Below are 14,088 nucleotides of genomic sequence, written 5' to 3' on the forward strand. Positions count from 1 at the left end.
GCTTAATTAGGAACAGGTGTGCTTTCGTCAAGGTATACTGACACACGGCCATTTATTTTACACATGAAAAGCTCTGTCTAAACAACTTCAATCTCTGTTTGTATTATGCTCACAAAGGATTAGGTAAGACTGTACATTTCAATACACCTTTTCATGTGTACTTTGAAATTGTTTACTTCACATCTTGTCTCAGGAGTTGACACTGCTTTCGTTTTTCCCTCTTTTTTTTTTTATCAAAGAGACATTGTAATGATAATATCTTGCTTTTTTTTCTGTTTCCGTGCAAAAACTTAATTATAGCTTAAATGAAAATTATAATGTTTGTGGCCAGTACACTGGAAAATCTCCTGTTAAAACAGGAAAATTTGAGACACGTTCATCAAAATAGCTCTTGGCAGTGTAAATGATGTTGTTCACAATTCAGTAAACTCCTAATTCTATTTTAGATTAAACTTATTTGTTTGTAGAATTATATCTGTTCCTTTACATTCACTTAGAACTTCAAGGCATGCATTATTTAATATGTATTCCTTTGTTCAACTCTGTGCTTTGTTGTTTATGCAATGTTTCATCACAGCAAAACTTTGTCAATGTGTTTTTGTATTGCATACTGATGTAATAACCCAGGAGTCTCTAACCAATGCGATCGCTATGAGTTCAAGTCCAGCTCATGCTGGCTTCCTCTCCTGCCGTACGTGGGAAGGTCTTGGAGCAATCTGCAGATGGTCGTGGGTTTCCCGGGGCTCTGCCCGGTTTCCACCCACCATAATACTGACCGCCGTCGTATAAGTGAAATATTCTAGAGTGCGGCTTAAAACACCAATCAAATAAATGAATAAATAAATATAACATACTGATGCAATTGGTGTATTAAGATTTTATGATATAAAAAAAAATAAGATTGTAATCCTTTAATTATAAGAATATAAATGTCTGTTTCATACCTCTGTGAAATGGTATTTACTTATTTAATAATAATGTATCTCATCTAAAGTTGAGCTTTTGTCAAATGACACGTTTTGCTTGATTCAGATTGATTCGTCCACCTTATAGGCCCTCTCAGTAATTTGTATGGTTTAACCATGCATCTATTTAAAAGCCAGTCAATCGTCAGGACAAGATCATTTTTCCACACAGAAGATAAGTCAGGCCATAATATGAAAATCCTGTGTAATTAAATGTCTTTATGGGTAGCTGCTGTTGTCGTAAACTTGTATAGTGTTCACAGTTGATTTGACCGTTGTTGTTGTTGTTTCTCAGGACCAGACAGGTGAATGTCTGAAGAGAACGGGAGTTAGTGTTCTCCTTACATCACTCTCCAACATGTTGGCTTTCTTCACGGCAGCTATTATTCCCATCCCCGCTCTACGGGCATTCTCCCTGCAGGTGAGCTCGTCTTACTCAAACATGCAATTAAACAACTCTGAGTGAAGGCTATGGTTTCATTCGCCTCCTCTAAGGGATTTGTGGGTTAAAAGATTTACTTTAAATTAACTTTTTTGAGGATGTGCTAATTTAAAATATGTTTTTCAGAGTGCATTTTGTGCCATTTTTTTGTGTGTGTGTTTGTGTGTATTTTTTGGTGAAATTAAGAGATTATGTTTTTGTTTTTTTTGGTAGGCGGGGATTCTAGTCCTGTTTAACATGGGCTCTGTGTTGTTGGTGTTTCCCGCTCTTGTCAGCATTGACCTCAAAAGGAGAGAAGCCCGTAGAGTTGATTTCCTCTGCTGTTTTAGTGGGTAAGTTTGAGTAAACACTTAATTAGATATCCTTTGGCTGCTTTTAATCTCGAATTCTTATTTCAAAATAAATAGAATGGTCTTTATTCATGTCCCACCATTGTGCATCTTGTACATTTCTACTTTCCAGATCCTGTGTAGAATCACATTAAAATATTTTGAAAACAGACTGTATGTTTTGCTGATAAAAGGCTTGAGGTGTTATTGTAACTTTCCGTTGATCATTACATGAATTTTCTCTCTTCAATTTCAGATCCACCACAACCAAAGTCATAGACCTTCAACCTCAGGAGAAGCGGCACATTCGTGCTCATGTACCTCCCTCTGGTGGCCAGTCAAGGGAGGGAACTCCACCTCGAGGCTACAGTCCTCCACCATCCTACAGTCCTCCTCCTACCTATAGCAGCTCAGTACATGAAACCATTTCCCAGTCTGACGTGGAGGGTGGCCCTGTGGTAACAACACTAGCACCGGCAGGGACGGCTTACTTCACCAGAAATCCCTCCCTGCCTTCAGGTAACAAACCAATGCTAATTTCTGAAACTTACAAATGAAATAATTAGTCTCTACTTCCCAGGAAGGATTTGAAGGGGTTAACTTTTTTTATAACTAGGAAGGCATTTCAGACTTTCCTGTTTGAGGTATGATACTTTAATGACAGGATTAAGGAATTGCTAAAGTTTCTAAACAGAGCGAGTGGAATGAAGTTATGAAGCATGTTTTTTTTTGTTTTTGTTTTGTTTTGTCATGTCGTTATTCTTGTTCTCATGCAGTGTGCCCGTCAACAACGTCATCTCAGCAGTGCCTGGCGCCAGCAGAGAGCGTGACTTGTGGCCAGCGCTGCCTCCAGGTGCAGAAGGAATGCGCCTCCTGGTCACTCACTGGGCTTGCCACAAACTACTACGCACCGTTCTTACAGAAAACCTACGTCAAGGTAAGACATACAAGTGGGTTGCTTTCGGCCTTATAAACACTCTTCCCTTTTGTCGAGTTGAACACCCCACTCTGATTAAGATTTCCATTTAATTTTTCCTTGAACCTTTTGTGAACACTTCACTGGTACAACTTCACTGAAATATTAAGAGCTAATCATGAAATCTATGAGTCTTGTGTATACTGCTTTTGGTTTTTTAAATTCTGATCGCTTGACTAAACACCAAGTTAAACACCTGCCTTGTGAACTCCATTAAACATTTCACTCTACCCCTTCAACCCAGATATTTTACTGAACATGAAATCTACCAATCTTCCTCAGGTGTTTGGGATAATTTTCTTCCTGATTCTGCTGGGGACTGGGATATGGGGCACGGCCCAGGTTAAGGATGGACTGGTCCTAACTGACATCGTACCGCGAGACACTATGGAGTACCAGTTTATTGAGGCTCGATCCAAGTACTTCGGATTTTACAACATTCATCTGGTGACACAGGTGAGAAATAGGATAATGCCACACATTGTAGTTTTTACCCTTGGGTCAAAACTTTGTCTATCCGTTAGTTTGTCTTTTACCAAAATATCTTGAGAATCAACTCACTTGTTGTAGATTTGTGGAAGGCAGTTTGATATTGTCAATTTTGGATATTGCCATTTGAATGTGAGCATTGTCTTTGTCAGTATTTTAAATGGTCACACACATTTTTATTTCATCTTAATTAAGTACTGTCCATTGGACATAATAACCCTTTTTTTTTTCTTTTTTTTTTTTTCACAGGCTGATTTTGATTACCCGAACAATCAGAAATTACTAATGGAATACCATCAAGCCTTTGAGAAAGTGTCACGGATTATCAAAGAAGATGATGGAACTCTGCCCAGCTTTTGGCTCAGCATGTTCAAACAGTGGCTCTTAGGTGAGGGCATTTAATGGTTCCCATCTCCAGTCGTAAAGCTGAATATTTATGGAAAGATATTTTATTTTTTTATTTATTTATTTATTTATTTGATTGGTGTTTTACACTGTACTCAAGAATATTTCACTTATTTGACAACGGCCAGCATTATAGCGGGTGGAAACCGGGCAGAGCCCAGGGGAAACCCACGGCCATCCGCAGGTTGCTGGCAGACCTTCCCACGTATGGCCGTATGGAAAGATAGGGATAAGCTTTAATCACTTCATGCACATATAAAGACCACATTTTTGGCAAAAACTTTCCGGAACAGTTTTGTTGAATACCATTTTTTTTTTAACTTTGTTTACACCAAATCAGTGAATCAGTCACATTTTGTTGTTCTTTTTGTTTGAGCAGATATCCAAGAACACTTTGATGCAGATTTTAAGGCTGGCACAATCACTAAAGACGAGTGGTATGGTAATGCCTCGGATGAAGGGATCCTGGCATACAAGCTACTGTTACAGACTGGAGATACAGACAACCCTGTCAATGCAGAACAGGTATGTACTTAATGACCCCCTGCTCTCTGCACTCTGTGACCTCTGTGCACTCAACGACCTTGTGTGCACTTGGCAAACTTAGTCATTGTTTCCTACCTGCGTAGCTGGAATGATCTTGTCTGGTTATTAGTAATAGCCTTAATGTAATTAACTGATCAACATTCCTCAAACAGATACGTGTTGAGGAAGCAGGACCTCCAAATCTGGCATCTTTTGGTGATAGTGTCATGGAAAGGTCACTCGGTGTGCAACTGTAGGCTCCGTTCATGTTGTTTAAAACTGTATTTTAACGGGAAGAAAATCGGCTTCTGCGTTGGGTTTGGAAAGAATTGGAAAGAGTTGGTGTTTGACTATTACATTTGATTGGTGTTTTACGCCACACTCAAGAATATTTCAAAGGAAGTGGTGTTTTAGGCCACACTCAAGAATATTTCAAAGGAAATGGTGTTTTACGCCACACTCAAGAATATTTCAAAGGAAGTGGTGTTTTACGCCACACTCAAGAATATTTCACTTGTTGTTTTAAGGACAAGTTAATAAAAAACATTGAGTATGTTGCTATATTTTCCTCAAAGTTTCTTCGAAATATCTGATGTTATATATCTTGCATTTATGTATTGACATTTTGGAAACGTTCTAGCCTCATGATTGCTTTATTGACACTTGCTCAGTTCCTCCATGCAAGGGTGCATTTAATCAGCCCACCTATAAAACTGACAGCCATTGTGCAGGTGAAAAATTCTTGATTATTTTGTTAATCAATCAATCAGTCTTCCTTCAGTTTAGACATTTGGTAAGGTTTACATCATCCATTTCAAAAGGGTTGGTGCTCACCAGTCAGCCAGGTGATCAGGCTGTGAAAATCATCAGTGTTATTTGTCTTTGCCTTTCCAAGGTTACCACAGCAAGGTTGGTTGACGCTGATGGCATTATTCCTCCCAAAGTCTTTTACAACTATCTGTCTGCCTGGGTGTCCAATGATGTGATGGCTTACCAGGCATCTGCTGCCTCTATACATCCACTTCCAAAACCGTGGTACCATGAACCGAGGGATATACATGACAACAAAAGTAAGTACTTACTACACCTATCTCCGCTGACAGCTTCCAGGACTAAAAAACATGACAGGAAGGAACTTTATTATATTTTAACAACTTTATTATATTTTAACAACTTTATTTTCATCTTAACTTTATTTTCATTTCAATTTTATTTTTACTTTTTAACAAAACTAAGTCTTTTTTTTTTAATTGCAGTGGCATTTTTCGTGAAATAAATTTTTGTTTGGTAATTTAGGGTTTTTAAGTCCTTGGATGAAGTATTCCAGTGCTCTGTTTGTATTGGGTCAGTCGTGTTAGAGGAATGTACGAAGTAATTAAACTATCAGGGTGGTTGGTGTCTGGGTGGGGAGGAGGTTTAGCCCTGGGGCCATTCTACTACTCACTACTGTCTAGTGGCTGGAGGCTGTTGACCCAGTCTAGGAGACAGTCTGGACAGCCCTGGCCACAATCCTTTTGTCTGTGGTCAGTTGTTTACATAGCCTGTGGAGTTTGACCAGTGCACTGTGAAGAGGATTACACTTTTGTGACATAACTCGGTCAGTGCAGTGCGTAGTACCAAGAAATGTGATCTTGTAGACCTTCAGAGTTGAGGATTTTTATACAAAAGATATATGTTCTGTTTAGTTCACCTGAATTTCATGATGGAAAAAAAAAATGATGATAAGAACAGGCATCAGATCCTGAAGTCATTTGCTAAAATTGTAAGTGTATCACAAAATTTTGGCCATAACAAAAAAAAAACAAAAAAATACATGTATTTTGTATGTGTGCATTTTTGCACAGTAGAAGTGATATGAAATACATGCATGATGCCAGTATGCACATTTCCCTCACCTTTATTATTAATTGTTCATTTGTTCTGATTACAGTACCCAAATCTCAGCCAATTACATACGCCCAGATTGCCTTCTACCTTAGCAACCTCTCTGATACTGAGGCTGTGATTGACACTATAAAGGTATGTGGTAATTGTATGCAAAAATGTCAGCCAATCAGTAATTGTTTTATTTGAACAGATGTTAGCAGAATGTCTATGTTATCCAGTCATCAGAAGACTGGCCTAAATACGAACAGTAGACAGCAAATGAATTGATACTGCAAATCAGCACAGTACAGAACAGATGAATTTCTTAGTTTATTTTAACAGCTCAAATCCTGTCAGTATTTATCGTAAATTTTATATACTATACTTTTCATGAGATCTTCAGTTAAAATGTTCAAGTGTTCATGCGTACATTTTTTTTTTTTTTTTTTACCATCTGCAGGAAATCAGAGAAATATGTGACACATTTACAGAAAAGGGCCTTCCAAATTACCCTTCGGGTATTCCCTTCACCTTCTGGGAGCAATATCTCCATCTCCGCTTCTACCTGCTGATGGCGCTGTTGTGTATTTTAGGAGTTACGTTCGTTGTCATCTGTTTTTGTCTGATGAATCCATGGGCAGCAGCAGTTGTGGTACGTGATCATTTGATTAAATCCTGAGGAAAGTAAACTTTGATTTCATTGGTTGATCACAATTTTCAATTGTCCAATCTTATTTCCTAGCTCCCTTTGTAACAGTGTATGCTGTGTGTGATTTTCTTTGATAGGATATGAAAAATTTCATTTGAGTGTGAAAATGTTGTTGTATTATTGCTGAATTGGTGAAATGTTTTTGAAATATATCGAAGGTTAAAGGTGGGGAAAACCGAAAAAGGACACATAGTTCAGATGAAAGAGTGCGAAAAGTTATTTGTAAATGTGGTGTTCAATACTTTTCCGATTTTTCATTAAGGAGAAAAAGATACTTGAAGATAATTTTTGTATGGTGGGTATTTGGGACCACCTTTTGGTATTTATAATTTTGTTTAATAAAGTCATAAATTAGGATGTAACACAGGTTTAATAAACATTTTTGCACTAGGATTTGTTCTTTTCACCTAACAAATATATTAAACCTCAGTTTGGATCATATTTATATTTTTAATATGTTCATAAATATTATCATAATTTATGCATATGTTTCGATATAAACAACAAAAACTTACATTCAAATAAATTTATCTGACAAGCATCACATCCTTTCTTATCACACTATTATGCAACAGCGATAAATACCAAAAGTTGGTCCCAAATACCCACCGAAGAAAAATATTTTCAAATACCCTTTTCTCTTGAAAAAAAGAAAAATATCCCCAAAATATTGAAAATGATATTTGCAAATAAGTTTTGACGCTCTTTCGTCTGATTTTAGCATCATGTTTATGTTTTCTTTTCCTTTAAGGTTTCTTTCACGAAATAAAATACATTTGGCAACAGTTTGTGTTCTATACGGTTCGGCTTTTCTATTCCACAGGTGTTTGTATTATCCATGATGGTGGTGGAGCTCTTCGGTGTCATGGGCATTATTGGAGTTCGTCTTAGTGCTGTGCCGGCAGTCATACTGATCGTTGCTGTGGGGATAGGGGTGGAATTTACAGTGCATATTTGTGTGGTAAGTATGTTAATGATTTTATTACTACGTTCGTTGTTTTTGGTCACATTAAATCAAAATTAGATCCAAAAGATGTTAAAATTTTTGGTAATCTTACAACTCTGTTACAGCAGAAAATAACATTCTGAAGAATTACTCTAAACTTTACTTCAGAATTTAGGTCAGCAGAATTTGACTTTAACTCCTGTCTAATTTACCCCTTTTTTTTTGTTTGTTTTGCAGAGTTTTATGACGTCGATCGGGTCTCGGAATCGCCGAATGTCCATGTCTCTCACTCACACATTTTCACCTGTGGTGCACGGAGCAATCTCCACATTTTTGGGGATAATCATGTTGGTGGGATCAGAATTTGACTTTATTGTCAAGTAAGTTTTTTTTTTTCCTTCCTTCCTGTCCTAATTTAGTGTTCAGTTTCCCTGGTTTGCTAATGTGTGTACAGAAACTGTGGTTAGACTCTCTAATATGGTGGGGTTAGGGTTTGAAAATACCTCAACTTCCTGATATATGTAACAACATTGAAAAAAAAAAGCAATTCCACCCAACATTTTTTAACATTTAAGGGTCATGTAGACATTCATACAGAAGGGTCATGTAGACATTCATACAGGAGTCGTTGACCATGAAATGTGTTCTGGGTCAGTACCAGTAACTGTAGGACCAGTCAGCAAATCAGCGTTCAACGCAAACCACCAAAGAACTCCGAAAGCATGGAAGTAAAAATGGTACGAGTCCTGTATAGAGAAGCAGTCAGCAGTTTTCATGGAGGCCAGAAAGATGAAATGTTCTGTTTCAAACTTCTGTATCAGGTTCCAAAAGGAGTGTCACATATCATTTCTCTAAAAGAGATTTAGTTTGAACTGAGCTTCTTTCTATAAACAGGGGTGAACAGGCTCTGTAACATACTGGTAGCTTAATTGCAGTGTTTAATAGTTCAGGGGAGTGTATATGTTGGCAGCACAGTGTTGTTTGCTAAACTTTTAAAACAGATGGAAATGTAATCTTATATCTTTATGTGTGGGAGGGAGGATGGTAAGAAAATTTCATGGAGTTGGGGGGGGAGCAAAGAGACTATTGTTAAAACTGCTATGTAAAAGAAGAAATATATGTCTTGCATTGCTAATATGGGCTTACATAGGGCCTGTACATAGTACACCTTATGTTTGGGTATAAGGGATAAGTGTGACTATAAAAAAGCAGTGGGGGTAGGGTGGGGCCCGTCAGAGAGGGTCATTGTCCCAGGAAATTGTCCCTCAGAGTCGCCCCTCACGCCATTGTTACCGCCTTGATTCCCCTGGCTTTGTTGTCACCTAATACAAAACCACGCCACAAGAGCACGATGGCTGCTACTTGTAAAAAAAATAATGCAGGTTATTGTTGGGCTTGTTTTGCCCCCCTTTATTTGATCTCACCCTGAACAAAGACAACCAGCACCCACCAGAAGCGGGTCAGCCCTTTATCTTTAGGAGAATGGTGGGGGGGGGGGGGGCCCTATGGTGTTGAGGACCACACAGGTAGCTCTTTACAGCTCCTGACGAGGTTAAGGATCAAAGCCTATGTCATCTGAATCCCACACTGATCATGGGATCCGTATGAATGACATTTTAATTTACCCTAATTCTGACCAATTCATTCTGGAGCATTGCTTGTAATTCCTATCTGAGCATTGAGCATGCATACTGTATACATTTCTTTAGACCTTATTCTAAGCCATAATTGCTTAACAGCTGTGTCAGTGAATGGATACAAGTTTATATTTGAGATTCAATTTGTGGCTGAAAGTAGTGAAAATTCAGATAAAATAAGGTTTATGCTAATTTTGGTGAATTGTGGACAAGTGCAGCCTATGTGTTGAAGGACGTCGTGGATGTGTTGAAGAACATATTTGTGGTCGAGGATGAATTGATAGTAAAATGTTATCGACCAACAATAGGGATAAAAGTAGTTAATGCTAGTTCATTTTTCATCCTGACCAATGCGGTCGCTGTGAGTTCAAGTCCAGTTCATGCTGGCTTCCTCTCCGGCCGTACGTGTGAAGGTCTGCCAGCAACCTGCGGATGGTCGTGGGTTTCCCCCGGGCTCTGCCCGGTTTCCACCCACCATAATGCCCGCCGCCGTCGTATAAGTGAAATATTCTTGAGTACATCGTAAAACACCAATCAAGTAAATAAATAAATAAATAAATTTTTCATCCTGGGTACCTAAATGTGACCAAAAGGGATTGGAAAGAAACAGCAGAGTAGCTCTACTCATAATGGCCGAGTGTCATTGTAAATGTACGGAATTTCAGAGGTAGACCCAGTATTTATAGGGTTTCTTTTTTCAATTTAGGTATTTCTTCAATGTACTCACAGCCCTGGTGATACTGGGGCTTCTCAATGGGCTTCTACTTCTGCCTATTTTACTCTCCATCTTGGGGCCGCAAGGGGAGGTAAGTAAATGTGATCACAACCTGCTCTTCCATATTTCCATTTCCCCCTCAGCCCAGTACACCTGTCAACTGACTCACAGGGTTTAGTACACCTGTAGTCACCCTTAACCGGTCACTGGATATTTAAAACCTAACAGATGCAATTGAGTGACACTTCAAGTCTCCATACTGAAACTGTATGAATTCACCCGATATACCCACTCCTGTGTTATGTTATAATGTTACTTCAATAGGCTGCTGAACACAGCAGGTTATAGACTAGGCTGAAGGACCCTTGCTTAAGTCCAGGTTTGCTGAAGTGGAAACGCGTTAAATGTGACCCAAACAATTCCCTTCCTAAAGCCTAGCAGAGCTGAAGCCTGTCCACACTGAACAGCCACTGGGGCTGGTATGAACAGTGTGGATGGTTAACCTATGAGTTTTCCCGTCTTGCAGAAAATCTGTGATATTTTGGCTACAATGTGACTTGGTATTTGTGTACATGAGTATGATTCCACAAAAGTGCTTTCTCATTCTATTAGTTGATGGAATACTAAACCGAACAAGAGCGTCAAGGAAAAAACTAACAATGAAAGAAATCCCAGCTTTTTTGTAACAGGGCTATACACAGGACATTTCTGTACTACAAGATTTTAAAATATGAACAGTAATGCAAACGTGGAAAACAACATGGAGATTTTAATTTTGAGATTTTTGACTTAGATCTGAATTGAAATTAAAAAAACAAAAAAACAGCTTACCAAGATTACTGCATGATACAATTCTTCTCACAGGTACGACCCAAGATTGATGAAGAGCGGATAGCTCCACCCACTCCTGAACCCATCCCTCGAGCTGTGGATCGGCCAAGCAGGTCGACAAGTCGCAGGGTGTATCCTAGAATTCCATCAAACATCTCGCTCACGACAATAACAGAGGAGCACTCCTCACAGTACTCTTCCCACGAGATCATTGTGCAGCCTGAGGTTGTCGTGGAGACCACCACAGTACCAGGAGGTGTGCAGTATGAGAGCCGATCCAGCAGTAGAAACGTGAGTGATGGCTCTGGGATATTGATGATTGGCTCTGTATCTGTACTGTTCACAGGGATATTGATGATTGGCAGTTGGCTTGGAATAGTCCCTGGCGTGGAATCCAAGAGAATCCTGTATCGATTTCAGTAAAAGATATGACGAACTCCATGCTGCTGTTACAAATAAAGCCCATCTTTAGCGGCAGATAATGTTTGTTAGTCCGTACCCTTGTTAATTTAGAGAAAGTGAATTTAGATACAGTTTATCATGTGCAGTGCAGGATAAATATATATTTGGATTGGAGTGGATTTTCTCAGTTGCTCAACTTCTGACTTAGTCCTGGTGGATTTGGCTCAATACGATATCTCTTCTTGTCCATCATTTTGCTATAATTTGATGTGTTGGTTTTTTCCATCCGCAGAGTACGCCACCTGGATCTGTTCCGTCTACGCCACCGCCGGGTCCCAAACATGTCACCCGGGTCAAGGCCACTGCTACAGTCAAAGTAGAAGTCCACACGCCGTTGCCGGGAAGTTCATGTAAGTCTTGTTTTCTGTTACATGTATGCCACTTTAACAGTAATATTCCCTGTGAGTTCAAATCCAGCTCGTGCTGGCTTCCTCTCTGGTGGTATGTGGGAAGGTTTTCCAGCAACCTGCAGATGGTCTTGGGTTTCCCCCGGGCTCTGCCGGGTTCCCACCCACCATAATGCTGGTTGCTGTCGAATAAGTGAAATATTCTTGAGTAAAACAGTAGTCAAATAAACAAATTTAATGGGGAACCTTTATACAAGAAAGACAAACCAAGTGCTTTTGTACACCATAGTCTTAATTTGGAAAATTTGAAGAGAATAATCTTTTCCCAGCTTTTTACGCATAAATTGCCTCTTAGCTTAAGTACATCCTACTTGAATGCTTCTCAGGGATGAGCATTCAAAACTGAGTCAGACTCAAAGCAAAATGTATCACTTGAAAAATGTTAAGGTGAAATACAGTATTTTGAAAATTGTTGTGTGATGAAAAATTGCTAATAACTTTTTTTGTTATGTTTTATGTTTTAGGTGCATTTTCAGAGCCCGAGATCAGCCGAACCAGAAGCAACAGTAAAGAGAAAGAACAGAGTTACAAAAGTAAACGAAGGAAGTTAAAAGAGATAGATAATTCTGATTCTGACTCCGGCTCAGGTTCAAGCAGTCAGTGTTAGCAGGTCAGTTCAGTTATTAAATATAGTTTAAAAAAACTGCATTGCAATAACTTAGTTTTTAGCTTTTGGAGGCTAAAAACTAGTAGGTACACCCCAGCCAAAGTTATTTAAGACAGATTGTAACAGATGATACTTGATCTAAACTAACTTTTTAACATTTCACTGTTCAGGCATTGTGATTTGAAACAAGAACAGAAAAACAAGGAAAGATAATCATTTATGCAATTTGAATTGGTATTCAATAATTGCCAATTTAATTTAACACTAAAATCCAAAGCATTAAATAACTTTCTTTCGTTTTGAAATGAATAACTAACGTGGAATTTCCTTTCTGCTTTCAGGCTGCCGGAATCAAAATGGGGCTGTACAGTGTGTATAAATGGTGCTAACTGGTCATTACTGTGTAAAATATGTACAGATATCAACCAATATTTATACTGATTATAACTTATTCTATTGGGTGATTCTTCATGCCAGAATGAAGATTCTCAATAATCTTCGTATTGAATGACCACTGATAAGACGTTTGGAGAATCTACACATGACTGCTGGATAATGTTAAGACTGGTGTGTGCTGATTGGATATCACATGACTGGTAAGTCAGGTGACGAAGGAAAGGAAGCTGATTGGATCACTATTGTTTGGTCACAAAACTGGGCTGGCTGACCAGAGAAAAGTCGAACAATGGCAAAGAAATGCAGAATGGATTGGTCAACTTTATTGCTGCAGGAAACGATACAGTTGGATGCCACAGTTAATTAAACAACTTGCTGAGTCAAAGTTTGGATTTTTTTTTTGGAGGCATTTCATGAGGTTGTTCACTGCTGTGACTCCAGCCAAGAATTTGTGTGTTCGGGGAGTCATGTCAGCTATGCCATCTCGTACGTGGATAGCAACACCAGTCTTGTCTGTGATACTGTACGCCTACAGCTGTTTATCAGTGTGCTAGGACTTGCAATTGCTTCCAAACTGACATGCCCTTTCCACAAGGGGTTGGACTGGCCTTTTTCATTATCAGCTGACATAAGGTTGAAAAAAGTCATAAAGCTCCATCTGGTGGAAATGTCTACTAAGGGAGCAAACTCCAGTCGAAGTTTGTTGACCAGTGGTATTTGAAGGCGGCCAACAGACAGTGAAATGTGCTGTGAGTTTTTACGGGTAATTTAGCGTTTTGAGGAGAACCATTTCATGGCCGTTTCACTTTCTTTACCCTCTGTCGGGTGTCTTGATCACCTAATAAATATAAATAGGCAGGTATATGTGTGTTTGTCACCATTCTTTTTTTTTATTATTTATTTATCACAACTTAACATTGTTATTGCAAAATCGTTGGCATAATTATTATTATTATATTATTATTATTACAGTTTCTTGAAATCAGGGCATTTTTGTGCAACCACTACATGTTACATACAGGTATTGTCACCAAAAATATTGGTGACATCACAAGTTAATGCAAATTTGATTTTTGGTGGACTACATTTGTAAAGAATCGCTGAGGCCCACAAGTGCTAGTTCCTTAGAGCAAAAATGCATTTCTACTTAACAAAAATAATCTTGTTTTTTCTGCACTTGAAGTAGTATAAAATTAGCATAACTATTTTAATTAATTAACATTTTCTTAAGCTCAGACATTTATAGTGAATATGATTGTCGGTAAGTATGAAATTTTTGTTTGGGTCAGAAAATAATTTGCCAGCAGCTAGTGCTAAATTTGCTTTTTCATAATTGAAAAGTGTTTCGACCAGAAGCTAATATTAACAGAATGCTTTTTGC

The 14,088-nt window shown here is 38.5% G+C and overlaps 1 protein-coding gene across 1 annotated transcript in view; it reads left to right on the forward strand.

The window, feature by feature from the left end:
• The window catches only part of LOC135470797 (protein patched homolog 1-like), a 61,289-nt gene extending 48,978 nt beyond the window's left edge, over window positions 1-12,311 (forward strand). The window contains exons 13-28 of the mRNA XM_064749840.1: window positions 1,261-1,386; window positions 1,621-1,739; window positions 1,993-2,255; window positions 2,513-2,673; window positions 2,995-3,168; window positions 3,451-3,589; window positions 3,986-4,131; window positions 5,027-5,201; window positions 6,062-6,150; window positions 6,458-6,649; window positions 7,530-7,667; window positions 7,890-8,032; window positions 9,996-10,095; window positions 10,869-11,126; window positions 11,530-11,647; window positions 12,169-12,311. Of these exons, the coding sequence (XP_064605910.1) occupies window positions 1,261-1,386; window positions 1,621-1,739; window positions 1,993-2,255; window positions 2,513-2,673; window positions 2,995-3,168; window positions 3,451-3,589; window positions 3,986-4,131; window positions 5,027-5,201; window positions 6,062-6,150; window positions 6,458-6,649; window positions 7,530-7,667; window positions 7,890-8,032; window positions 9,996-10,095; window positions 10,869-11,126; window positions 11,530-11,647; window positions 12,169-12,311 (2,484 nt within the window). The remainder of the gene's footprint in view (window positions 1-1,260; window positions 1,387-1,620; window positions 1,740-1,992; window positions 2,256-2,512; window positions 2,674-2,994; window positions 3,169-3,450; window positions 3,590-3,985; window positions 4,132-5,026; window positions 5,202-6,061; window positions 6,151-6,457; window positions 6,650-7,529; window positions 7,668-7,889; window positions 8,033-9,995; window positions 10,096-10,868; window positions 11,127-11,529; window positions 11,648-12,168) is intronic.
• Window positions 12,312-14,088: the final 1,777 nt, after the last annotated feature.

This window comes from Liolophura sinensis, chromosome 7 (genome assembly GCF_032854445.1).
Source record: "Liolophura sinensis isolate JHLJ2023 chromosome 7, CUHK_Ljap_v2, whole genome shotgun sequence".
Lineage (NCBI taxonomy): Eukaryota > Metazoa > Mollusca > Polyplacophora > Chitonida > Chitonidae > Liolophura > Liolophura sinensis.